Source organism: Hirundo rustica, chromosome 1 (assembly GCF_015227805.2).
Source record: "Hirundo rustica isolate bHirRus1 chromosome 1, bHirRus1.pri.v3, whole genome shotgun sequence".
NCBI classification, from domain to species: domain Eukaryota; kingdom Metazoa; phylum Chordata; class Aves; order Passeriformes; family Hirundinidae; genus Hirundo; species Hirundo rustica.
The window spans coordinates 3,728,896-3,756,085 of NC_053450.1; the positions used below are offsets into that span (position 1 = coordinate 3,728,896).

The window sequence follows — 27,190 nt, forward strand, 5'->3', positions numbered from 1 at the left end:
TCTCATTCATGGTCCTGCTGCATTGCACGGGCAGGGTATTCTCACCTCCTGTCCTGCTCTCCCCCAGGAACTGATAGAACAGGATATTTATTCAATTCTAAAGTGCATTTTAGAATTACTTAGTGGAGGAAATTCCAAGTAAGGGAATATGGAAATGCTCCCTTTGTTTTCTCATTTGGATACCTGTGAAGTTTGATGAAGCAAAACCCCTTTCATGTTCCATCTTGTTCTTATGGCTTCTTCTTTAGTGGAACATATCCTCAACATGTCCAGATTTTATAGAAGCAATTTAGGAATTATGTTTGGATTTTGTGTAACAATTTGTTGTTTCCTATGTTTTCAGCTCTATGTCTCTGCTGCTGTGCATGAGACTTTGCTTGTATTTAGTTGGTGTTTGTGGATTGCAGTTGCTTTGCACAGCATCAAGGAACAAAGTCTTTCTCTTCTTTGGATGTATATCTAAATAATAACAAATAGTGAATTTAGTTTTACTGTTTGTTAAGGCTTCATCATTTTAATTCTCTTGTTTTCAGTCTTATTACTGTTGGCAGTAGCTGACACTGTTGTTGTGTTGTATCTTCTTGTCATCCTGTGTGTGCCGGTACCCAGACTGGGGACATTACTCTCAGGGTGTTTCTTAAGCTTTTTTGTTGACTCTTGTAATGGAAACCTTAAGTTTCCGTTCTGCCTCCTTTATAAATGAGAACTATTTTATCTATTTTTGCATCAGCAGATGAACAAAACGTGACATCTCTATTTTCTGTCATCTTCCACAATGTATACTTGAAAAATAAATCCTCTTACCAGAAATTAATTTAAAAATAGGGTCACACTGTCATGGAAAACCACAAACTTTGATTTTTATTTTAATACTGTAAATGTTGAAACTAATTTAATATTGTTAACTCTGGCATCTCTGTTGTGATATTTCAAATGCAGTTGCCATCCTTCCCCATGATATTCACTGAGTTTTTGGTGTGTTCAAGTTTGATTATTTTTGGTATCTTGGGAGAAACAGCCAAATAATCTTTTTCATTTGTTTTGTCTTTTTATGTGAAAGGTTAGTATCACCTTTTGTGTCTTTTCTCTCCCCTTGATAATACAGATGTAAATTAATTGGAACAAAACATAGCATTAGAAAAGCATAAGTAATTCTATTTATTCTGTTTTCCAGATGGAATCAGTGTCAGTGGACTCCCACTCTCCAGTCCTTTCCGGCAGGTTGTCAAACCAAGAATGGAGACCAAACCTCTTAATCCCCAAGAAAGCAGCAAAGTTGGTGATTTCAGTCACGTCAAGGTAAGGGAATGACATCAAAATAAGTGAAACCTGTGATTTTTTTGTTGTACTGTGCTATGTTTTGTTGTGTGATTAAAAAACAAGTGTTTCCATGCCTCATAAATATTTCCCTTTGGTTTCCTTTAGCACAACTTGATGTTCTGTGTTTGGATTGTTATATTAGAGCCAACAAACAGAAAAGGTGAAGAAAGATCAGGCTAACAGTGGAAATTGCAGAGTTGGCTGTCCCTGTGGTGTACTGGGGGAGCTGTCAGCTCACCTCATGGTGCTTTCTCCTGCTATTTACTCTGTAGGAAGGTGCTTCTCTATGAATTCTTGACTTTCTTGCACTGAGGTTTTTTTAGTGGTGTTCATAGAAGTAATAAAACAGAATAGTTGAGAGGGTCAAAGGAAAAGGAAATAAAAGTAGCAGGGTGGAAGAACAGTTGTGTGTGTGGAAGCTGCACTGTTCTTTCCAAAAGTGTACCCTGGCCCAAGCTGCTCTTTGCTTTTCTGTGGCAGATCTTACCTGTTGAAGGTGTAAAGTTGTTGTTTTGAGCATGAACTAAATTCAGCTTCATAATGGCTAGATTTGAAGAAGACACAATTTGAGATGAAAATAAGAAAGATTGTAAATAACGGACTGCAGCCCTTCATTGGTCTTGTCTCAACCTTTTGGTGAAAGTTGTGTTGTGTGCAGTATTTGATACATTCCCTGCACAGATCTGTGTTCTGCACCAGCTCATCCTGCCAGGAATTAGAGCCAGTGTTGTACGTGGCAATGTTTGGCTTCACACGTGTTAGGCTGAGAGGCAAACACAGGCTCTGCTTTTCTCAGTGACTTGCTTTGCCTGTGAGTTTGCTTCCTTCACAGTGAGAATATTCACAATTCTATCTGAGCAATAAACAGGTGAAACTGTTAATTGATAAGTGTGGTTCTTTTGGACCATTATCACAGCTAATTCATCATCAATTGATTCTGCAGCGCAGAAAACATGACTGCGGCGTAAGAAAGATGTTAGCAAAATTACTAAAGCCTTTGTGTTTTTATGATATAGATGTTTCCCAATTGATTATAAATATAAATCAGCATGATTGAAGAAATAATTTTCTATTTAAGTGAATAAAATGTCCAGCATTCATTTTTAAGTTCAGGGCTTTGTGTAGAATGTCTGATCCTACACACTTCTCAGTCACGGTGGCAAGGGGAATGTTACTTCAAGAGACGGCTAAAAAATGTAGAAATGCAGAACTTTGCACCAAGTACGTGAAGAAAAAAGCATTTTGGTGCACTTTTTGCTTGTCAGTCAGTTGTCCTGGCAACCAAGCAGTTGCAGGTTCCCAATGATCTGTGTGATAGTACTAGAAGTATGTCAGAGCGCTGTAAATCAGAAACTTGTTTTTAAACATGTGTAGCAAAACAGTGTGGTGGGAAGGCACATGCTGGATCCTGTTGCCAGGTTTATGGAATGAATTTTGATTTAATTTGTATTTTGTGATGGAAGAACCATTCAGATGATCAAAACTATGTTGAGCTGAGAGTACACATTCCAACAGCATCAAAGGGTTCTTTGCTGAGTAAATGTCTCTGTGTCCTGAGCCTGATGAGCATCACTGCTGTACAGCACCTGTAGTGTGCCTGGAGTTTGTCCCAATTAAACTATTATAAACCAATAATTGGATGTGCTTGGATTAAAAATGTCTTTGCAGCTCAAAACTATTTAGAACCCTGTTAGAAATGTTTTTTGATTCACTGGACTATCCACATAATGAAGTCTCTATGTACGTGGGCAGACATAGTGAATAGTGGGTAAATGACCAGAAAAAATGACCTGTTATAACTGAGGAGATGTATTTGCCTCTTTAGGCAGTCATTCTGTGATAATGTGGATTTCTGCTTGTGACTTCTGTTTTAACACTGCTCTTTAGTAGAAAGCAGCATAGGAACCACCAGTGTAAAATGAAAACTAGATAAATTCCAAAACGATAGAATCAGGGAGTTACTGTAAACAATCCAGTCAATTAAGCATTTAAAGATACAATTAAAATGTGCTGTGGTCTGGTTTTCTTGGCTGAGTTTTGAGGAATTTGCTGTAGTTTTAGATTTGAGTCTCTGTTTTAGACTGGGTGACTCTGAGTACGTGAATTACATTCATTGTCATATGCTTTTGCTCAGGCATCGCTGTTTGAAATAGAACAAGCTGGGATCTGCACAGGAGAGATGACCCAAGGTTCCCTTTGATACTGAGTCTCAAAATATTTGATATTTATGAACCTTTTTTGAGTTCCCTAGAACCTCCTTAAAAGATCCTTGAGTTTCTCCCTGTGGCAGCAGAACATATCTGGGTTTGTGGGCTGTTTGTTTGTCCCTCACAGTGCAGTTTGGGTTACGTTTGATTTATTGTTGTGCCAATTAGAGTGGTTTGACAAGGATTAATGTAAGAAGCAAGTGGGAGTTTTAAAGTGAAGAAGCAAGATGGATCTTAAACAATTTGTATGTGTGGTGAAAACACTCTCCTGTCACTTATTCATGATTTAACAATAGGTGTCTGGTGTAAATATTCAGGGGTAGCGGTTATTTTTCAATCCTGCATGCTGTGCATAAGCTCATCTTCAAATAAAAGTGAATTTCTGCAAATGAAAGTGAATGTAAATCAATGCTTCTCATGTTGCTGATTCTGAAATGTCCTTGTTCAGATATTTATAAGCCTCATACTTAAACCTTCCCTCCCTACTTGTTTGCCTTACAATTTTCGTGCAGTCTTGGATATTGCAGTCGAGCTTCTCCGCAATCTCTGTTTCCAATTTTGCTGCGGGCTGTCTCCTAATAAACCAGTCACTGGCTTCTCGAAATGACTGTTAGAATGAGCTCATAAATTCAGTGTAAAAATTGCTTTATGACCTCATCATAAAGCTTGCTTGTACCCTCAAGCTGAATAGAATCTCATGCTGTAATATTATGTTCAGATACCCTTTTCTGCTGTTCAGTGCTGGGTGGTTGTGCTGAACCTTGTCTAAACTGCTTGGTTCTTCCAGGGTGCATCTGCATGAAAGGATGAATTACCCTGCTTAGGGTAACTCATCCTTCCACCATTGCTGTGGGGTGTGAATGTCAGTTTTGAGGCTGAATCTCTTTCTTTTTGAGTAACACTGCAGTGTGTTTAGATATTCAACTATTCTGTGTCTTAATGCAAAAGCTGCATCGAGAAATTTAACCAGATGTCATAATCTCTCAGCAAACACAGTGTCAGTTTTAACCTAGGGAATTCTGCGCTGCTTTCCGTGCTTGGAAGCTGAGATTGTGGTGTAGTCTAGTTCTTGTCAGATGGAAGAAACACACTGGCACTTCATCCCATATTCCATATGGACTTGAGCTACAGACATCAGTCCAACCCCAATGAAGAGTTGAAATGGAGAGCTCTTTTAGCTGGATGATGAAAACTTTGGAAGCATATTGTGAGTTTTTTAAAACCTTGTTTTAAGTGGTAAACACACCCAGTGCTTACTGGCCAGTTGTTTGGCAGACAGGGCTGTTTTATAATTTATAAGGATTTGGCTGACTTCTTTATTTTCTTTGAGACTTGTTTATTCAGGAGAATTTCCCTCTGCATCGTGAGTGTGAACTGTAATTCTGGAGATTCAGCTGCAGAAGCTGCAGAGGTTTAAGTACTCTCGTAAAACTGCTCTGTTCCTGTACTCTCAGTAAATGGTAGGAAGTGTTAAAATACAGTATGTAGAGCTAATTTAATTTAACACACTTTCTTTAATGTATTTTTTCTGATTTACTCAGCAGTATATTAAGATGAGATACAGGCCTTAATTGGATTTTTTTCTGTTCAGTTCTCAGGCTTTACTCTTCTATGTGAAACTGTGCTGCTAATAGGGATAAACTTTATATTGTTGATACTTTAAGCTCTAACTCCTATTATTCATAAGTCTTATATCTATTCTAAGTTTAAGCCCTTAAACAGAACAAGTGGGGGTTTTTTTGTTTGTTTGTTTTTTTGTTTGTTTTTTTGTTTTGGTTTGGTTTTTTTTGGTTTTGTTTTGTTTTTTTTTTTGTTTTTGTTTTTGTTTTTTTAATTTTTATTTTTATTTTTAAATAATTTTGGGTGCTGATGAAGTTAGAGTGGATGTCAAGCCTATAGAACACAACTGAAATTTAGTTTCCTTTTCATTGAAAAAATGTGAATATAGGAATGAGATCTTAGGCACAAATATATAGTCCAGTTTAGATGTTGTACTTCCACACTGTCCTATTTTAGAATTCAGTACTATGCTTGTAAATTCTGTTGCCCTGAGCTCTCCCTCAGTATTAAATATGTCAAGTCTTCCATTTCTATCTTTTGTTTCCCTAATAACTTTCAAGATGGTAGATGATAAAAAATAAACAAAGCTCTTTTACTTCCAAGTCTGATTTTTATCAAAATAATACATATCTTATTTTTTATAATTGACAATTTGTGATATGAGTGCCAGAAGGCCACTCACATTTCCTGAAGCCTGCTCAGATTGGAGCCATGAGCAGCATCAACCTTTGCCAGGTCAGCAAGGTGGTTTTTTCTTGCCTTCCTGGCCAAGAATTACAGTTTTCTTTGAGATAAAGTGGATTATAAAAATAGAGCTGTTCTGCAAAAACAAGGGAGAGATGGATTTTTGGCAGTTGGTACCTGTCTGAAAAATTTGATTATGATCTGGATCTGGATGAAAGCTGGCAATTTTTGAGCAGCCTGGGTCTAAATGCTTTTAACTTTCCTTCCCTGCCCAGTTCAGGATTGCTTGCTTTCCCTTGAATTCTATAAATAGCTGAGTATTCTGCACAATTTCTGGTTACCATTCCTGTTCCTCTCTTCTTCTGTGAATTGTTCTCTCAAGAAAGGAGCAGTCTGTTGTGCCCTAGAGAAGACTGTAATTCGGAACACTAAGAAAATACTTTACTAAAGCTATTCCCTAGAGCCAGGGGTGGAAAAAACCCTTCTAACCCCTTGGATTTGGATAAATTCAATTAATTCAGCTTGTCTGGAATTTTACTTTCGATATTATCACAGTAGCATCTGCAATTTCAATGCAGTGTTTTATAACTTGCTATTTTTCCCTTCCTACTTGACATGAAAGAAGGATTAAAAATTTTATAGAGTACTAATAGAAAAAAATTGGATAAATTCACTGTCTACCTGTTAGAAGCACTTTTTCTGTGGGCTTTCTTCATTGCCGCTCAGAAAACAAGTGATGATACCCTGCTTATACCCAAACAAATCTCTCATCAGGAGTAGCTGCAGGTACAATCTCCTGTATAAACCACACTTCATCTCTTTCTTGTCTAAAGATGAACAAAGAAAAATGAAAGTGGACACCAACACAATAAACAGAGCTTATGGGAACAGCTGGAGGTGGCCGCATCCATAATGACATTGTAATAAGAAAGGAAAGAACCTTAATACTGAGGTTAGATTTTGTAGGAGGGTGTTGGCTGTACAGAAAGTGAGGGGAGAAAAGGAGGGGAAGTTGGCTGAGTTAGAATAATGGAGAAATAATAAAGATGGGCTCAAGTGAAGACCTGCTGAGCTGGAAACTTGAAGTGGAAGGAGGGAGGGTTGGAACAAACATCTGGAGCAGCGTGGTGAAAGCTCAGCCAGCTCTGTAAGAAGTGTTAAGAATAATTAGAAACTGAGATGTTTGTGTGAATGCTCTGCTTGCATCGGAGGATAAATTTCCTCAAAATGTTTTTCAGAGGTCAGAGAGCCCCCGCGGGCTGGAGCTCTCAGAATGTAACCAGTGCTGTGTGCCCCATGGTCAGATGGCACAGATTCAGAATCCCTTCGGGGATTCTGCAAGTTTTGCACTTGCAAGTTCTTGGCATGTTTGGTTTTCCTCTTTTAATGAGAACAGAGGAGGTAGGTCAGACAGGTTTTGGGTCAAAGACCACTCTTGATTTCAGGTGCCTTATTTACTTGTTTCTTACCCTTGTACATTTACAGTGCTCGTGTAGTAGATCCAGACATTTGCTGCTGAAGTTGGTCTCAGCCATGTGCTGCATTTTTATTAAAGTATTGCTCATTTTGCGTATGATAATGTTTTCTTTCCAAATGTTTGATGGAACTTCTTTGAAATTCCATAAACTTTGTTGATTTAATAATTTTCTGTGGTCTTTTACCCGCAAAACTCAGTGCATTGACAAGAAATGAAGAACAGTTTTACTGCAGGCTGTGATAAACAGTGTGCCATAGTTTTTTCTCTCCATTTGAGAATAAATAAATCTGCAGGCAAGTTCACTTTCTTAATATTTCAAATAACTTTGTTTTGTTGAAATAGTTTCAATTCCTCAATCACAGAGGCAGATCATAGTAAGGCTTGGAGTTTTGTTCTGATTTTTGGGCAGCTGGCCAAGGAGATAAAGAGCATCTTAATAATAATAATAATAAAGTAAAATATTTAGACTTTGAATGTTCTGTTTAGCTAGAAGGGGCATTTTTAATAGCTGCCTTCCCCAGGAGTATGAAAAAGAGAATGAAGTTTAGTAATTTATCATTGTGGGGACTTCAAAAAAGTCGATCAGGTGTGGTAGTTTTACTCAGAAGAAATGGGAAGAGCAGGCTGTGATGGCTGTAATTGATGCCAAGGCACCTCAGAATCTGCTTTACCAACTTTGTTTCACTGAGGGAAGTGACTGGAGAATCATCCCAACCAGCTCCACATTTGCTGTTTGTGGGTAAACCAGGTTTTAAATGTCATAGACTGCAAGTTTTTAGTAAGATTTTCTGGAAGAGGGGTTGCTAAAGAAAATTTCAATTGCTTTTCAAGTCTGTTTAAAGCTTTTTAATTTAGTATTAAGAATGATGATGTGTTAAATTTATCATTGATCTGTCAGAAGCTGACTCTGTTAGGGGAAGTAGGACAAGATTGACTTCAAAAAATTTCCAACCAATGAAAATTATCTCAAATGATCAGAAGTAGAGGAGAGGAACGTCTTTGTAAGACAGAGAGGAAAAAACCCTGAGACTTAAATAAATGCAGCTTTTAACATTGTGTTAGCTAAAACAGGTCCCACTTGTATTTTGTTCAACATTTTATGAAATTGGTTTCTCTGTGTTGTCATTAAATTGCTGATCTTGCTGTGTATTGCAGTGACTGATGATGTGAGAGAAAGAAAAACAGGTGATGAAAAAACTGTTATGTGAAGAGGGGAAAATGGAATTTGAGGAATTAGGAATTTGAAGGTGTTGACCAGAGTGTAATTTCTTAGATGTTTCTCTATGATTCATTTAGACCTGATTTTCTGTAGGTGTAATCTTAGAGTAAATTAAATTCCTAATGTTCTCGTGTTTAAATGGAACAAAAAGCACATTCTCTGGTAGTAGATGATAGAAGTACTATGAGTATTACATTGGGAAATTGATCCTTTGCACTGGTGCATGTTGTTATTGTGAGAGTATTTGCTGTACCACTTAGAGGTGTGCAGTTTGATCATATATTAGTATAAATATTACTGTTAAGTGACTTGGATGTGCTTCAGCTGTCTGCAGTTATTAAATACAGTGAGCATAATGCATCACACTGCAGATTGGTAAGAGTGGAGAACTTAGAATGAGTTGCTAATTTTGAACCTGGGGCTCTTAAAACATTATTGGTTTAGCTGAAATAGGTCTGAGAAGAGAAAAAGACAAATGACAAGAAGCAATTAAAATGTGGATTTTGTAATAAAGTTAATCTCTGGAGCAAGGAAGCTTCTAGATCGCTTCATGGCAATAAATAATGTGTCTAGATTTTACTGAGTTTACTTTCAGCTAGGTTATATCTTTGTATCAAATGCCCAGCAAGGTGAGCAGTCCATTTCAGTAACTTTCCTGAGTAATTCTGTGAAATTCCACTTATTTTTGGTTAGATGCTGTGCAAATGCAATTAATATTTTTATTCAAGTCAGAGGCAGTTATTACTATTGCTGCTGTTTGGTACAGCAGCTGACAGTCCAGAACAAGGAATAAATTACTTGCCCAAGATCACGCAGGGTGTACAGCTGGGAGTATTGTCAACCACCAAATGCTCCATCTCAAGAAGAGGGTGAGAAGCAATTGATGTAATCTTGTTTCTTAAGAATATTAAAAAATCATCTGAAATCTTCATTCTTCACTGCTGGAGAAATTTAGCATTAGGTTTTCTTTGCCTAGAACCTTGATCTTTTACCAAAAGCCATTTCTAGATTTTGCCCCTTGCACAATGCTAGTTCCCTATGGTCATTGTCTTTTTGTTTGTCTTCCATGTTATTCTTCATTTGTTTTCCTACCTCTTGTTGGTCAGTGCAGTGTTGTTGGCAATCCAGATCCTCTCCCTGAGGTTATCTGCTTGCTTGGTAATCACCTGTAGACTGTAGGTACTCCAGGCTAGAATAATGAGGGGAATAGCTACAAATGGAGAGCAAATGAGCAGAATTATAAAAAAGATGGAATGTTATCCAGATGCGTGGAATCTATTCTTGTAGTCTTGGTGGAAAACTTCCTACTGATCATCCATCTAACCTGATCCTGATAAATTTACCTCTGAGGTTTCAGCATCAAGCCAAGAACTCTGACCTGAAGCAGGCATTTTTGGAAGTTAGCCAGTTTTATGGAAATATTTCAGTGGCAGAAGACTTTCTCCATTGTTACAGCAGTTCCTGTAATGGTGAAATAGCCTTTTAAAAGCGCATTTTACCATTAGCTCTAATTCGTATTACCTTCAATTTCCACCAGTGGGTTTTAAAGCAAATAAAGGGCCTTCTGCCCTAGGTATCTTTTTTCTCTACTTATCGTAAATGAGATAATGTGGGACCAATTATTTTTAGATTTTTATTCAGAACGTTTGTGTATGACAGAAATTTCAAATTCTGAAGGAAGGAGAACACTGCTTTTCCTTCACTATTATACAGCTCAGTGATGATTGCCCCCAAAGTGCTGGCTTTGCTCTTGAAGCTGTATTTCTGTAAAGTTTTAAAGTTTTATGAATTATAATGAACATTTATTTTAATGTTTTAGTTTTGAAACTGACCTTTCGGGTTTCCTTTGTAGTGGTACTGTCATGCAACTATAATGCATAATTTCATCATGACAAATTTCCTACCACAAAAGAAGTAAAATAGTTTGAATTGTAACTGTTCTTTGTACTTGGTATCCACGTGAGGGTTATGATCTCCAAGTCTGGATGGAATGGAGTTGAAATTGTGGGTGATGGTTAGATTTTTAACTGAAAGATTAATAAAAGTAGAAATAATTTTATTATCACGTTCTGTACTGCTTACTTCAGCAAATATTCCTTGGAGTGATTGTTGTTCAAATTAAGAGAGGTGAGTTGAGGAAAAGGAAAGGTTCTCCCCAGATCTGAGCAGTTATAACCCTTTATTTTACTAATAACTTTGAACAGTAACTTTGCCTGTGATTTCTGTGGAGTAAAAATATTCAGCCTCCCACAAAACCCAAACAATCTAATCCTCAGATGTTTGTGTAGTAGCAGCTCTGCTCACCTCATCTCCTTTGTGGAAGCCACTTGCTTTGCAAAGTCCCTGATGGAAAAGGTAACACAATGAGCCTGTGGACATTCTCTGTTTAATATATACTGGGGACCTTGTTTCCCCCTGAAAATCAGAATTTGTGACGTAACTGTTCAAAACAACATGTTTTCTGCACTCGGCAGTGCCAGGCTAAGTCCTGCGGAGGTGTGTTCATCACACCAGGCTCTCCTACGTGTGTGTGTGTTGAAGCAGCCAAGGAACAAGAAGGCATAAGTAGGGGTCTTAATATTCCAGGAGCAAACATTTAGGGAATTCTGAGAAAGGCAGGAGGAATTCAGGTCAACTTAACTTAATTATTTTGCTTTGAGAAAAAAAAAAAAAAAAAAAAAGGCATTCTGGACGAACTTCATAGATGTTTTTCTAATGTCCATTATCATCATATCCAGCTCACACCGGTGAGGAATGTATGGAAAATAATACCAGGAGGAGAACCTGACAGCAGGAATCTCAAATAGCTCTGCTTGACGATAACTTTTGATTGCTGCTGTCCCAGTGCGGGAGAACTGACCCAGATCAGGTCTGATACCTGCAGAGTCTCTCCTGTGCACAAAGAGCATCAGGAAGAGCAAGGTCTGTGCGACTGATTTTCCTCCTGTGGAACACTGACATGTTTCTACCTTTGTCTAGAAATATCTTTTGTTAATATGATATAATAAGCTCCTTGAAACTTTTCTGCCTTTTTGTTTGTTTGTTTGTTTTTAGGGGCTTTTGGGGGGGTTTTTTTGAGTTTTTTGTTTTGGTTTTGTCTCTTCTCATCTCTCATAGTATTTTCTACTCACTGTTGCTTTGCCATGTACAAAATCCTGGCTGGCTTTTTCAGGAATCTTGCCATCTGTTGAGTACCTTGTACCAGCCTAATGTGTGAAAGGCTGTAAGGCTCAGCTCATGCTCTCTTTTCCTCATTTGTTCAGCTCACAGGCTTGCATCATACTCAGAAGGAAAATCAAATTATAACCATCAGGCTTTTTATGGATATGTAGAAGAATATCAGATGGGGATAGAAGTCTGTCTATGATTCTGACTGTGGTACATCTTCATTTTGCATCTTAATTTTTACCTTCTTTCCTCAAAGCAACAAAACCTCCCCATTTCAAAACACTCACAGTGTGCATTAGGAAAAATGTCTTCACTGAAAGAGTTGTTAAGCACTGGAAGGGGCTGTCCAGAGAGTTGGGGGAGTCACCATCCCTGGAACTGTTCAAAAAACCACTGGATGTGGCATTTGGTGATGGCGTTTAGTGGACATGGTGGTATTTGGTCAAAGGTTGGACTTGATGATCTTGGATTGATAATTCTATGATTCTTATCTGGCTCATGTCCCTGCTAAAAATAACTGAAAAGTAAAAGCTTTGTGCAGTTGTCTCAGTGACTGAAGGTTTAGTTGCCTTCAGAAGAATTAGAAACTCTTTCCGTGTATCTCAGGAAAGAGAGGAAACTGCTCAGCCACTTCTCCCTGTGCTCTCCCAGCAGAGTCTCAATTTTATGGAAGTGGAACTTGCTTTTAGACACCAAAACCTGCAGGTTACAGGAGTAGGAAAACCATGGAAAATGTACTTTGTAAACTTAGTCTCTAAGATGAGAAAAGCTTTTTCTTTTGAAGGAGTTGAAAAATTCAGAATGCAGCAAGCAAAGTGAGGAGCTGTTCATCCTTTGCGCCCAAATGGTTAAAATCTCCAGAAAAGAGAAACATTTAATTGAAATGATGCTAGCCAGGCTGAAGAGTTGGCCTTGGACTAACCTAAAGAAATATGCTAGACTAACTCTGGAGCAATGTGGAATGCTGCATTGCAGCACAGTTTCTCAGCTTCTCTAACATCTTTTCTTTCCCTCCCTTTTTTCCCCCTCCCCCTTTGCTGCGCTCCTTTAAAGGAAGGTACAGATTATTTTGACCATTTACTTCCTGTGTTTTAGAACTGTGTTCCTTTACATTTGCATGGCTACCTGTTTGGAGCTGTGGTGGGCATTTTATTTTTCTGACCCTTAAAAATCAGCCTTGAATTTTAGATCGTCACCCAGGATAAACTGAAATTTTCCATGCCTCTCTCTCTGCATGACCAGCACGCTGGTTTTTATTTTCCTGCTGTTTTATGAATTGGGAAAATCTAAAAGAATAGAAGCAGGTTTCAAACAGTGTTTTCCACATTATGCTCTGTGTAGTGCACGTGCATTTCCTTGCAGGTTTGTCTGTGGGTTTTGTTCAGGCTCTGTTTGATTTGAAAGCAATTAAATGAAAAATAGACACTACAGGTTTAGAGTCTCTCTGCATCATTTAATACTTGGTGTAGGTTGGGATCTGGAGTGGCTGCTCCGAAGTGATGGAGAAGATCAAATGTGGAGCTCCAATATTTCAATTTTTAACCTAAACTCCCAAGTTCTGAGATTTTTCTAGAGAATTCTGAACTGGAAGGAATATGGATTGAGTCAAGGCTACTGTTAAATGAATTTTAAGGTGAGGAGATGATGAATATCTGTATGCCTGTTTTTCTGTAATACATTGTTTTTATCTAAATACCTTTTTTTTTTTAATTAAGAGACTGAATGACCAAAATTGCCAAGACAGGAAGAATAAGACAGGATTTTTTGATTATTGTCACACAAATTTGGCAATAGCTGAGGCATTTCTCCCCATATTTGGCTGCAGGGCATACACAGTTCCTAATTGGAGTAATGTTTTATCTGTGATGAGGCAAAGTTGCACCTTTTTTGTGAACCAGCAGTATCAGGATGATGCTTTTCATCTCCTCTTTGTATTCAGTTCAGGTCCTGTTTTCCTGTGTGCCTATGCTTGCTTTAGCTTGGTAGCAATCAGTGGGAATAACTGAGGCTGCAGACAAAATAAACAGGAAAAACTCTGAAATCTGAGTATTACTTGCCTTTTTCTTTATATTCTGTGATAAAGTTCTTTAAAATAGTTGTTATTGCTGCTGGTGGTTTGTGTGTTGGTTTTTTTTTTTTTTTTTTTTTTGTTTTTTTTTTTTTTTTTTTTTTTTTTTTTTTTTTTTTTTTTGTTTGGTTTGGTTTGGTTTGGTTTGGTTTGGTTTTTGTTTTCTCCTGTCTCAGGAATTTTTCTAATTGCCTGCCAGTGCCACTTCTTCAGGTCTTTCTATCAGCTTATGATCATATAATTTATTACAAATTGCTACCCTGCATCTTTAATGAATATTCAGAGCACAGAGTGAAAACAAATCTATGACCTCCTCGAAGGAATTAACATTTTTTTCTGCAGCTCGAGGTTTTAAGCAGTAATATGAACAAAATTATTTAGCTGCAAATAAACAGAAGGGAATTGTCAACATTCCCCCTTTTAATTGCATCGCTTCCCTTGCTTCCTTCTGGGAAGGTTTTCACTTTTCCTTTACTTTTTCACTTGAGGACTTAGAAGAAGGAGTAAAGGTTCTGAAAATTCTGTAGTTCTGTATGGCTGCTGTGCTTACAATGTGCTGTTAAAAATGTGCTGTCAGCAGTGTCCCCATGCCCGTGCGTGACTCTGCCCGTCCCGTCTGTGTCACAGGACCTCTCCAAGCTGGGTCTGGCTGGAAACATTCGTGGAAATGTAGGGATGCACCTGTTCTGAAATTAATTCAAGAGGACATTTCAGTGTTGTGGCAGTCTTGGCAAGTGTTAAATGTGTTAAACCTTATGTCCTACCCAAACTTGTGAGCTATTTGGATAAAATTCAGCTTAAATTATCACAGCATCCCAGCAATTTTTTTTTTTTTTCTTACTGAAACCTGAACCTTCTTTTAAAGAAATCTGACTGAAAGTTAAGCCTTTTATTTAATATGCCACCAAAATGAAATTTCTCCACATTGCCTCACAGAGCGTTTAATTTGAAATAGATTTTTATTTTCCATTAATATATGGTTTAGGATAAGGCTGAGTTAAAGAATTACTAGTTGCTAGAGAATGCATGTGTAAATTACCTCATATTTTTGCTTGCAAGTTATCCGTGACTGAGAGTTCATGATAGTTACAAAACTAAAATCTTGCAGGATGCTTAAATTCCCTGTGATTTGTAACCTGGAGTTTGCATGTCCTGTCACCAACTCGTGATAGATTTTGAAGAGAGACTGGAAAAACGACTGTTGTAAATCAAGAAGATTTGTTGCCTACGTGGAACTGGGCATTATTTAAGTTAAGAAACTGAAGTGTAATCGAAGCAGGAATTGGAAATAGGAATTTAATATTTCAAGAGTGGAATTTAGACATGGTGTAAATATGATTCCCTTCTATTAATTAAATAGCACAAAGTGGATTGTACTCTGAATGGTAAACCTAGTCATAAATACGTGTAAATGTTTCATCTGAATGATTTGCTCATATTCTGTGGAAAGTAGTTTATTTTCATATCCCACGTACTAGAGCATGTATTTTAAATAAAATGGCTTTTGTGTGTGTGTGTTGAAGGTTTGTACCATGAAACGGTGGGGAAAACACCAGAAATAGCAGTGAAGAGTGATCTTCAGCAGACACATTTATGTTTCTGTTGAAAGTACTTGATCTGTTGGGTCTTGAATACCATTAATGCGAAAGACTGAAATTACCGGTTTTAAGGCCTTTATGAGTTTCTACATTTCTAAGATTTCAAAAAACCTGAATAATATAATGCACTAAACCAATTTGGGAATGTTCAGACTGCGTAATATGGAGGAATGTTCAGAAAGATAATTTTTCTTAGATTCCATTATATAAGAGAATTGAAATATCCCCATTTATTTAGTACCCAGGCTAAGCCTGCAAGCCTGGGTAGTCTACGCTTAGTGATACCCTTAATTATTCAAATCTTTGAGGATCTGTAATATAAAAATGCAACAGTGGATTTTGCAGGAAGAAAAACCCAAAGCAAGCAAGGCTTTGTGAGCACACAGGAAATAGACTTGAGTGAGTACAAATGTTTAGGTGTGGAGCAGAGAGATGTGGAGCTGCTCATTTTTGAGGAATATTACTGAAGTTTACCTGGTTACTAAGCTGAGATGGGTGCTTGATGTAGACTACACGTTCTCCTGTTGTGCCCCTTCCTTTTGTTCTATATAATTCCATGCTGTAGTCCCTGGAAAATTGTGTACTTTCATTAAATATATATATCGGTGCTTTTAGAATTCTAATCTGTGGCTCAGGTTTTGAGCTGCATAAGTAACATGTAACTTGGAAACTGCAAGATAAAATTAATTCATTCAGCATTATGAAACACAATTTAAACTGATTAATGCCAGCTAAGATAGTATGTAAACATGGAGATTAAAAAAAGAGAACTATAACTTCAGCAGTATGAAGAAAATTTTAAACTGAATAATGCCAGTTAAAATTGTATACAAGTAGGTAGATTTTAAAAAAGAAAAATAGAACTTGCTTTTATAAATTAAACTGAAGATATTTCAGTCTTACTTGATTTATATTTAGAAAAAAAATACCGTGACTGTTCTTCTGCTTTCAGCTGTCATTTTTGTCAGTTCTTAATTTACTTCCTTCCAAACAAGTTTACAAATATGTTCATTTAAAATGGAAAGTTGACTGCTGCGGTTCCTGTTTAACACATGAAAATGTGCTACTTTTGAAGATACTTCTTTAGGTGAAAGCTGAATTCAAGCATTTGAGCCTGTTTACTTTCAGAAATCTGTTTCAATTGCTACCTGACTGCATCTTCCACTGTGCCTATTTGATTTTAACTTAATAATGGAATTAGAACCAGCCACCATTTTTTTTGTTTAATACAAATGTGGGGGTGTTTTATTTCCACTGAGTAAGAGATTGCATGGACATCTGTACATGTAGTTGTAGAAAGATTCTTCTCTTTCTCTTGGGAATTTCTGAAAATCTCAATGAAACATCACCCTGTTGGAGTTCTGTGAACTGAGTTTTTACTGCGAGGTTCTGTGCTGAAGGTTTTAATTATGAAAGGGGACCTGATAGGTAGTGGTTGGGATGTAGTTTGAATGAAATTTTGTAACTTCCTCTTGTCAAGAGGAGGTTTCTTGTTACAGCAGGCTGTAATGCCAGGCATGAATAGGCTGGTAATAGGGCACTTGCAGTAGTTCAGCTTGAATAGAGCAGAAAAGGCATTTTGAATAGATTTCCCACTTATTATAAAAGTGCACTTCAAGAGTTGACTTTTGTTAACTGTTCTTTCTTGACATAAATATTTCTAAGAACTGCAGAAGACCCAGAGTCTTAACACAGTAATTTTGGATCAAAAGTCTCCTTTTCAAGACCTTAGCGCAATTCAGGACAGCACACTCTCTTTGGAAACTACTTTTCCATTTTATTGTGGGTTGCTATGTGCCATTTTTCATCCAAGAACTTCAGGGTTAAAGTTCTGAGTAAGAAAAAAAATGGAAAGACATTTTTCAGCATCAAACTATGCTCTTGTAGCTGTTTTTCTTAAGTGAACTGCAGCATTCCTGTGACATTTTTTTCCTAGTACACGAAAAAGTCTCGAGAATATGTGGTGGAAGTTATATTGAATATCAGTATTCACTTTTGGGGTGAAAAACATTAAGTAAAAAGACAAAATTATTTGAACTTTCAGGTTCTAATTCATTAAGGAAAATTAATAGTTGCATTACAAAGTTGTGTTCTCTGGCTAGGAGCTGTACAGCAAAAATGAAAACAGTATCTGTCCCAAATATAGCAGAACTGTAGGTCTAAGGTAAGATAGAAGAACACAGCACAGAGAGTTCAAGGAAACATTCCAATCTCATCTGCTTGCTTATCCAGCTGTTTGAACAAACCTAACCCCCAACAGCATCTTTCACAGAATCAGAATGGTTGAGGTTGGGAGGCACTCTGGAAGTCACCCAGTGCCACCATTTGTTGTTTTACAGCCAACATGAAAGTAACACTTTACATGGCTAAGCCAGTCCTTTAGTATTAATACAGTATTTAGTATTGAAATTGTAACATTTTGGTTGTTGTTAGTCCAGATTTAATCATTACAGGAGGAACACTAATACAGTTGCAATTATTACACGCTGAATTCTTAGCATAGAAAAGCGACAGGAGCTATGGCCACTCTCCCAGTGCTCTAAGGCTGGTCTCTTCCCAGTGCTAGTGAAGTGTCCTTCACTGTGTGGAACATTTCTAATGTGTTTTTGCATTTTGCTTTTTCTTCATTGGTCTGTGGTTCTGTGTTACATCCCAAATCAGCATAAGTTAGATGTTATTTGTTCTTGTTAGCCCTGAGCAGGGTTTTGTCCAGCTGTGTACCTGCATTTCTTTATCTGATTGTTGGTGAGTGATTTACAGCCTTTGGGTTTTGCTTGTACAGCTGTGCTGCAACTACCTCTCAAAGTGTCCATCATCAGACAGGGCCTTTATTTATTTTCACCACGTCATTATCTTACAAATTCCTAAATATCTCATTCTCCAGAGAGTAACTGCCTCTTGTAACTCTGTATGTGAAGCAGTGGTTGTCCCACAGAGCTAAAACAAATTAGACACAGTATCCTGGTCAGGTGGACAAATCATTGTGGCAGCTGAAGCTCATAAATAAAGTTGTAGCCAGGTCAATCAGAGCAAACTGAACAAGCCTCAATCCTGAGGCCTTGTGAACTCAATACAGTGCACCAAAAATACGTATTCAGGTGTTTTCCTAGCTAGGACATTGCAGTCTTACAAGACTGCCCAGCCTGCAGGAGAGTTTGAAATTATGAGCACATGAGGGAAGTGGACATGAGTTCCAATTAGTTCTCTAATGAATATTCATTATAGTAAATAGAAGATGATTCTGTGGCATTCTGGAATAGTAATGAAAGAGAATGAGTTTAATTACAATTACTTGGGAAAGATTGGGTCTTTTTTCCCCTCCAATTTATCAAATAGTTGTGTATGCTCACTGTTGTCAGGAGTAGGTTGCAATATCCTTGAAAACGAAAACTGTTACCTTTTGGGGGGTGAAATGCTTTCTATAAAACAATGAATAATGGCAAAATTATGAATAGCATGGGTTTTGGAAAGAAAACTTAATCAGAAATTGTTGACCTACATAATATGTTCAGAACGGTTCTGCTTTACTGAGTGTGGAATCAGAGCTATTTCTTCCAGTGAAGCTATTAGAAGCAGCAGATTTGGGATTTTGAACAATAGCCTTTCTTATTATATGCAGTGAATAGCAGTCCTGCTGAAAATTCATCCCTAAATGGAATGTGACATTGTCTTCCACAGAAAAACAGGAAATAATTATTCTCTCTGAGTATCTCAACTGTTTTACTTCTGGGATGGTTGAAGCATTTTGTTACTACTGGTGCTGGTAGCAGCGGAAGTAATATCTAATGTTTTATACACTTGATTCCATGTGAATATACTTAATAACAAGAGAGATATTGGACTGGAAATTGAGGTAGTATCAGTGAGCATAAGAAACAACAGTATAAATTAATTTAATTAATAACTCATCAGGTATGCACATTTATTTTATATGAAGTTGGTTATTCCAACAGGAAGCCTGAAATAAACGTAATATTACATATAATCCTTTTATTCCAGAAAGAAAGAGAGACATCAGTCTATTTAAAATTTGTGTCCAGTAGCTGCCTCTTTCTTACTGTAACAGTTTCAGGCTGTGTGGAGTCATAGACTGGTTTGGGTTGGAAGGGACCTTAAAGATCCTCTAGTTCCAGTCTCCCTGCATGGGGGCTTTGGGGAATTCTCTATACTGCCTTAACTTCTAATCAGGTATTTTTCTTGCAGAATTTTTTTTATTAAGGAAAAGCAGTACCAGGTATAATATGTGTTCCTCTTTTATAGCTATGCAATGTATTACAGTCTTGTCACTTATGTTGTTATGGGAAGGAGTGAAGAGTGAATAATGATGGGAATATTTGTTGTGAGTTTGGGGAAGGGGTAAAAAAAAAGGTTAACACCAACATAAATCTTTCTACCATTTTACTGCTTTCATCAAAGTGTCAGAACTGGCTCATAACTGCTATAAATTGTTAAAAGAGATAAAATATGTAGCAAGCCTGGGAAGTCTATTTGAATTTTTCATATGTGGACACAGTAAGCTGATCAATAAATTTAATACTTGATGCTCCGATTTATCTTCACTAAATCTGTGTATCTGCCACTGCTTTTTCAATGAAAGCTGTGGTAACTTTAGCAGTGGGACTTGAAAGGCAGTTTGTGCTGTTTGTCCTTGCACAGCTGGCTTTTAGAGGCCATTTTCCAGGGAAAAGCAAACAAAAAGCAAGCTCTTCCATTTATTTCTTTCTTGAGATCATGCTCTTCATTTCCAGCGATAGAAATTTTATTCTTTTATAGAACAATATAATATAATATTATTTTTCATTGTATTAAATATCATATTCATATACCTTAGTGGTTAATGCCCACTCTGTTCCTAACCAACTTCTAAGTTCAGAAGAAGAACATGCAGAATGGAAATCTGGAATCATTCCATTTCCTAGAGAACTGTTCCTGTCCTCACTTTCAGATCAGACTTAGGAGGTTAATGGATGACATGAGGTGGTTGGATGAGCCTAAAAGATACCATCTATTTAAAATGTATAAGGGTATAAATAGTCACCAGATGGCACTGTGACTGAGATAAAACACAGCACCCATAAATATAGTCAGCTACAGCTCGGAATAAATGTTAGTTTGCTCTAAAGTTGTTATATCAAACACTGGTGGGTTTAAAAAAATTAATTTATTTTTTTCTGTCTGTGTTGAACTTCAGTATCTCCGTTGGCTTCAGTAGCTTGTGCTTTATCCAGTCAAGACCATTTTTGTCAATGGAACCAGCCAATTGATACTTGCTAATGATTAATTTTAGACTATCTGATAAAATTATAATAAATTCAGGAAACTTTTGGTAGTCTTCTCTTACTTCTAAAAGAATATATGCAACAAATCACTTGAAGAGAAATAGTAATTTTGATCAGAGTCTCACTTCAGTGCCTGGTAAAGTTAAGGAGAAGATTATTTTGGGAGGTGCTGAAAACCACCTGGAAGACAACACAGTCATTGGTCACAGCCAGCTCGGCTTCAGGAGAGCAAAGTCCTGCTTATCAAACCTGATTGCCTGTCGTGAGCAGGTCACCCATCCAGCTGGGCAGGGGAAGCCAGTTGATGCTGTCATCATTTCAGTCAAGCTTTCAATACTGCCTCTCATAGTGTCCCTCTGGACAAAATGTTCACCCCCAGCTGGATAAACACATCATGGGCTGGGGGAGCAACTGGTTCAGGGCTGGGACACAAAGGGTGACAATGACAGTGGTGACATCAGACTGGTGACCTGGCTCCATCCTCAGCCCTGTGCTCTTTGGCATCTTCATAAATGACTTGGACACACAACTGGAAGAGACATTGAGCGAGTTCACAGGTGATACAAAACTGAGAGGAGCTGTTGATGCCCTCGAAGGCAGGGAGGCCTCACAGAGAGACCTGAACAAATGGACTGGGCAATCACCAGCCTTATGAAGCTCAACAAGGGCAAGTGCCAGATTTCTGCACCTGGGACGGGCAGCCCTGGATGTACAGACACACTGGGGAATGAGAGGCTGGAAGGCAGCTCTGGGATGGGTCCTGGGGATTCTGGTCAGTGGAAAATTGAATGTGAGTCAGCAGTGCCCTGGCAGCCAGAAGGACCAGTCCTGTCCTGGAAGCATCAGGGGCAGCATCACCAGCTGGGCCAGGGAGGTTATTGTCCTGCTCTGCTCTGCACTGGGGAGGCCTCACCTTGAATATTGTGTGTGGTTTTGGGTGCCTCAATATAAGAAAGATACTAAGCTGTTAGAGAGTATGCAAAGGAGGGTAGTGAAGATGGTGCAGGGTCTGGAGATGAAGCCACACATGAGGAGTGACCAAGGACACTTAGTCTGTTCTGCCTGGAGGAGACTGAGGGGAAAGCTCATTGCAGTTACAGCTTCCTCATGAGGGGCAGAGGAGGGGCAGACACTGATCTCTGCTCTGTGGTGGCATTGACAGCACCTGAGGGAATGGCCTGAAGTTGTATTAGGGAAGGTTTATGTTGGATACTAGGAAAAGGTTCTTCCCCCAGAGGATGTTTGGGCACTGGAACAGGCTCCCCAGTCTGCCAGAGCTCAAGAAGTGTTTGAACAATACTCTCTGGCACATTGTGGAATTGTTGGGAATGGTGCTGTGCAAGGCCAGGAGTTGGACTCAATGATTCTTGTGAGTCTGCCACTCAATCTGTGATCGTGTGAAATGCTACTTGACCAAAGATTTACACCAGGACAGAGTCATAAAGGAATAATCAGATATTATTCTGTTTAAATTTGTGGTATAGTTTTAATTGGAGATCTTAGCAAAGCTTTCACATCCTTGGAATAACAGTACTTCTGTAGCTGACATTGAAGTGAAGTGGAACAAAAATCAATTTCCTTTGCACAGAGATTTCACCCAATTTTTGTTTTATTTGTAAAATCAGTTACCTAAATGTTGTTTTAAAGGAATTGTCTCAATCAAGCTATTACTCATTCTAAAGGCTTGTGCTCTCATTAATTTTTCTGTTCGATGAAGTATCTTACCAGATCTGGCATGACTTTTCTTTATCCTCAGCATTCCACTTTGACTGCTTGAGTAAAATCTTTGTGGTGGTAATATCACTTGGCAGATATGCAGAAATCCTAGAGAGATGTGGAGTAGTACTGTCAGTGTTTACATAAATTTTCAGAAGTTCAGAGTTGAAATGTGTGCTCTATGTTCTAATTCCCCTGTGATAAATCCAGAAAAAAGATTGGAAGTCTTTAAATTTTAAAGGAAGTGTGGTTGATAATGGGCAAATTTGAATAGAAGTGTTAATTCTTTTTGCCTTGCAGCCTGAGTTCACTGTCACGGTCAAGTTGATCCATATGCCTTATGAAAACAGCAATTCTAATTATCCCAAGAGCTTAATTTTCTCGCCTGAATATTCAAGTCTCATACTACAATGGAGTTGACTTTCATTATCTAGGTTTTAAACGTCAGATTACATTCCTTTACCAAAACCAAACTTTAAGAAGGACAACACATGGAACTTGTTCCATTTAAGTTGTAGTTCATCCTTAAATAATTATCAAGAAAGATAAAAGGTGTAATATAAACCTGTTTTAGAAGGTGTGTTTAGTTTTGACTGGGAGATAAATTTTCCTTGTTTTCACTTACATTTGGAAGTATACATCAAAGGTCATACCTTTACTGCTGAAGAACACAAGTTCAGTGCATTTTAAACTGTGTTTAATTTCTTATTTTTAATGTAGATAATACCCCTCAAAACCGCTGTTAATGAAACTTTATACACACATATATATATGTGCTTATAAAATAAAATTGGATACTTATCTTGCACTAAGCAATGGCCTAGGCTGGATTCTGACTGGATAGAAAGTTGTAGCTGAAAAAAACAGGATGGACTTTGATGGAGGAATAGTCAGCAGTATCTGTGTGCCTTTTCAGGGGAAGCCAGGTCCAGCTGGGATGTACCAGGAAATGTGTGGTCAGCAGACTCAAGGATTCTTCCCTTCTTGTCAGCACTTGGGAGTGCTGTGCCCAGTTTTGGGTTCTCCATGTAAAATGGACAAGGAGATGCCAAGTGAGTCCAGTGGAGGGCGTGGGGTCTACGATGGATGTAGTAGGATCTGAGGTTTCTGCAGCCCCAAGTGGCTGAGGGCGTTAGCTGGTGGCAGAGTGTAGAGTGAAGGGAGCTGGGCTCATCAGGGAAACACACAGTGAAAAAATAATAACAGGATCGCAGAATGGCTGAGACTGGAAGGCACATCTGGACAGGGTTGTTCCACCCTGCTCAAGCAGTCAGGCATCCAGGATTGTGTCCAGTTGACTTTTGAGGTGGGAGACTCTACAGCCTACTCGGAAACCTGTTCCAGTGCTCTCACCCTGTGCTGGTTTTGGCTGCAGTAGAGTTAACTTTGTTCGTAGTGGCTGGTGTGGGCTATGGTTTGGGTTTGTGCTGGAAACAGACTGATGATTGAGGGATGTTTCCTGATGTTCAGAGGGAGCCTCCTGTGTTTCAGTCTATGCCCACTGTCTGTCACTGGGCACCACCCAAATTACAAGCAGTAGGAACATGCTGGAATATAAGAAACTGTGGTCACATATTAGGGTGTTTCTTGTTCATAGGGAGGGTACTCAGACACAAAATGGCTGCTCAGAGATGTTGCAGAATCTCCATTTTCAGAATTTGTCTTGATGAAACACCCTGCTATAATTTAGCCCTGCATTGAGCAGGGCTGATCAGAGAACCTCCAGAGATTTCTTTTCAGCTAAAATATTTTATGCTGTATGGCATGATGTATTCTGTGAGCATATCCTTTTCTTTTTAGAGACCTTCATCATTCATACCTTTTTTTTTTTTCCATGGGTCACATTTTCCCAGTGATTATTAGACAGTTAACAATCTGGGTTTGTATATGATAATTTAAAGAAATGCAAACATTTGCCTGAGTCATAAAGGACACTTGTTTGTTTTTTCATCAGCTGGCTGAACTGGTCACAGGGGTATTACTGCGCTGGTATCACCTGGGATCAAAAAAATGAGGGAAATATTAAAAGTGACAAGCAGAAGGTTTTTATTGAGAATGTATGTCTGAATTAATGAAATCTTCTGTATTTAGAAAACTGTTTTGAGACAATTTTCCTTTCTTCATATTGAGTGGTGGCTCATACAGTTGTTAGTAACAACGGTGTAGCCATCATTTCCCTGTTCCAGTTCTATGGACATGTATTAGAATGAAGCTGAGCTCCAGCAGCTCACACAGATTATTTGTGTGCTCTTGATTGCCATGTGTTTTTTTTTCCTCTCCTTGAAAAATGAGTTTTGATTCTGTACTTGCTTGATGTACTTTGAATTCTAGGTATCACTTCATGTTTTATAGCAGCCTTTTCAAGATTGTTGCTGTTTTGCTTTTATTTGTAGTGTTCTAGGGGGGAGGGAGGTCAAAAAATGTCACACCGTCTGTCTCCTATGTGCCACAGAAGTTCATTTTCAGCTTCATGCAGGAAAAAAAAAAATTGAAATTCTCTCTGTGGATGTGACAAAGTGTTTCTGAGGACAAGTGTTCAAATGCAATATTGTCAAGCTATTTTTAGCCCACTGCTGTCCCTATAGTGCTGTTTAAAGATTCAGCTCAGGCTGCTAATAGATATATTTATAACCATTCTGTCAACTGCCACAGCATGAGTGCTGTTACAGATGATAATTCTATTCTTGGAAGCAGTGCCATGGTTACCAGTCCCTGAGCTGCTCAAATAGAAGCTATACATCTGTACACACTTAGTAACATTTTAATATCCCAACACATTTTTACACTGTAAGAAAGAACAAAGCTAGACATGATAATCAAAGAAATGATACATACAGAAAAGCTCATGAAAATTAAAATCTGAAAAAAAAATTGCAATAACTTCTTGAGTATTACATATTCTGAAGTCTGGGTGTGAAACAAACAGTAAGAGGGTTTCTTGCTGCATTTTATTGGTGTTTATTTTTAAGCAGGTTGATTTCAGTGGGGTTTATTTCAAGTTGGATTGGTAATGGATTGACACCAAGTACAGCATGAGTGTGTGTGGGCATGCACTCAGTACTCTAGAAAGTCATTATGCTGATGAGTTTAGTTTCGGGCCTTTGGAGAGATAACAGAATTGTACTAAATTAGTGATTCATCTGTGTTATGATGAAGTTTGATGTGAAAGGTTTCCCATGGCTGGACATTTGTGTATTGTGCTCTGAGCATGTGTTTGTGAGACGCTCTTTGCTGCGGAGTCTCAGCCATGGCTGGTGGTGGCTGCCTGGCACCACAGCTGGGTATCCTGTGGGAGCCTTGGATCCGCCTTCATTTGGGCCTAAACCCCCTGTGATCCAAGGTCCTTTGCAGCTTTCTTAGTCCAGCTCCTCACCCCTGGGAGTGTCCCATGATTCTGTGACTTTGGGGTAGATATTTGCTAAGCGTTAGTACAGAGCCCGGGACTCGGCTGCTTTGTTTGCTTTGAGCATGGAGGAGGCTGAAAGTGTGACTGGAGTGAGGACATCAGGTCCCATGTTTGACCAGACTCTGTTTTAAGTGCCTGCCCTGTAAGGAACCTGCAACACTGGTGTGTGACTGAAAAAGATACCAGAGAAGAGAGCGTAGACCTGCTTGGTAGCGGAGCTTTCAGGGCTTTGGAGATATTTGGTTTATTTTTGTTCTGCTTGTGCTGTCAGGTTTGCAGGGAATTGCTCTGTGGGGCCATGAGTAGCAGTAACAGGCTCTGAACAATGGGATGATTTGTTATCATCCACCATGCTGGAAAGAGAGGACCCAGTCTGGTTTTACTACTGTGGAGTTAGGGAAGGAGCTTCTGTGATTCATGGACAGCAGTGGTAGATTTTAGTTCGACATTAAATTCTTTTGTTTGATTACAAAATTTTAAAAAGCTATATTGATTTTTATACAATGACAGTAATCATAAAAAGATGAGTGTTTTTTTAGTGCATCATCATTGTCATATCAATTTTCTGCTAGATGTTGGACATGGAATACATATAGCACCTGCCTGAATAATGGAAACTAAAATTAACTTTGTTTTTGTAGTATGATTAATGTTTAGTAGAAGACAGCACCAGTGCTTATAGATTTCTTTAGCTCTGGTGAAATTTTAATATAATCGAAAGGAAGTTTGTTTTCACAATGTTGCATAATGCAAATGGTAGAATTCATTGCGGCAAAATGTTAGGAAGGCCATGACAAAAGGCAGGTTCAGCGTGGAACAGTATAAATGGAAAACAGGATTTTCTAGATAGCCTGTTGTCCAGATAATCCAAAGGCAGTGTCTATGCTAAAAACTTGTTTGATACTGAGTATAGATGAGAGTGATGATTTGTTTCATGCCTCACTTGTTGTATTTCTCCCCAGATAGGTACTGCTATCCAGTGTAGGATGCACAACTATGGGAATTCCTATTTTGTTTCAGTAACAAAAGCTCTGTATTAAGACCCAGAGCTACAAGGCTTCATGTGAACAAAGGACTTTGTTAAAAAAAAAAAAAAAAAGAAATGGTCACAAGTCATCCAGTTTATCAGGAAGCATCTTTCTGATGTATGTATAATACAAAACCCAAGTTTGTTTGGTTTGATTGCTCAGAGGAGGGGTTTTTTTTAGTATTTTTCATGCTTCTTGGCGTTCTGTTCATCATGTTTTATCAAATCTCATGAATTTGCTGAGAAGTTTATTAAAAAAAAAAAAAAAAAGATGATGCAGTGGCTTGTTCCTTAATTGTGCTTTATGCAGAATTTTCAACAAAACCCTCAAAAATGTTGAAATAATGCAGGTGTTTTTATGTAGCTGATAGCAATTATAGTTTTAACTGGTGTTCTTGGCAGTAACTTTCGTTGTAATCAGTGAAGGCAAGTGGTCTGTGTTTTCTAATAGTGAAGTTGGT

The 27,190-nt window shown here is 38.2% G+C and overlaps 1 protein-coding gene across 1 annotated transcript in view; it reads left to right on the top strand.

Annotated features, from left to right (window-relative positions):
- Positions 1–27,190, top strand: part of TRAPPC9 (trafficking protein particle complex subunit 9) — a 319,212-nt gene that overhangs the window by 80,132 nt on the left and 211,890 nt on the right. The window contains exon 17 of the mRNA XM_058422961.1: positions 1,175–1,299. Coding sequence (XP_058278944.1) covers positions 1,175–1,299 — 125 coding nt within the window. The remainder of the gene's footprint in view (positions 1–1,174; positions 1,300–27,190) is intronic.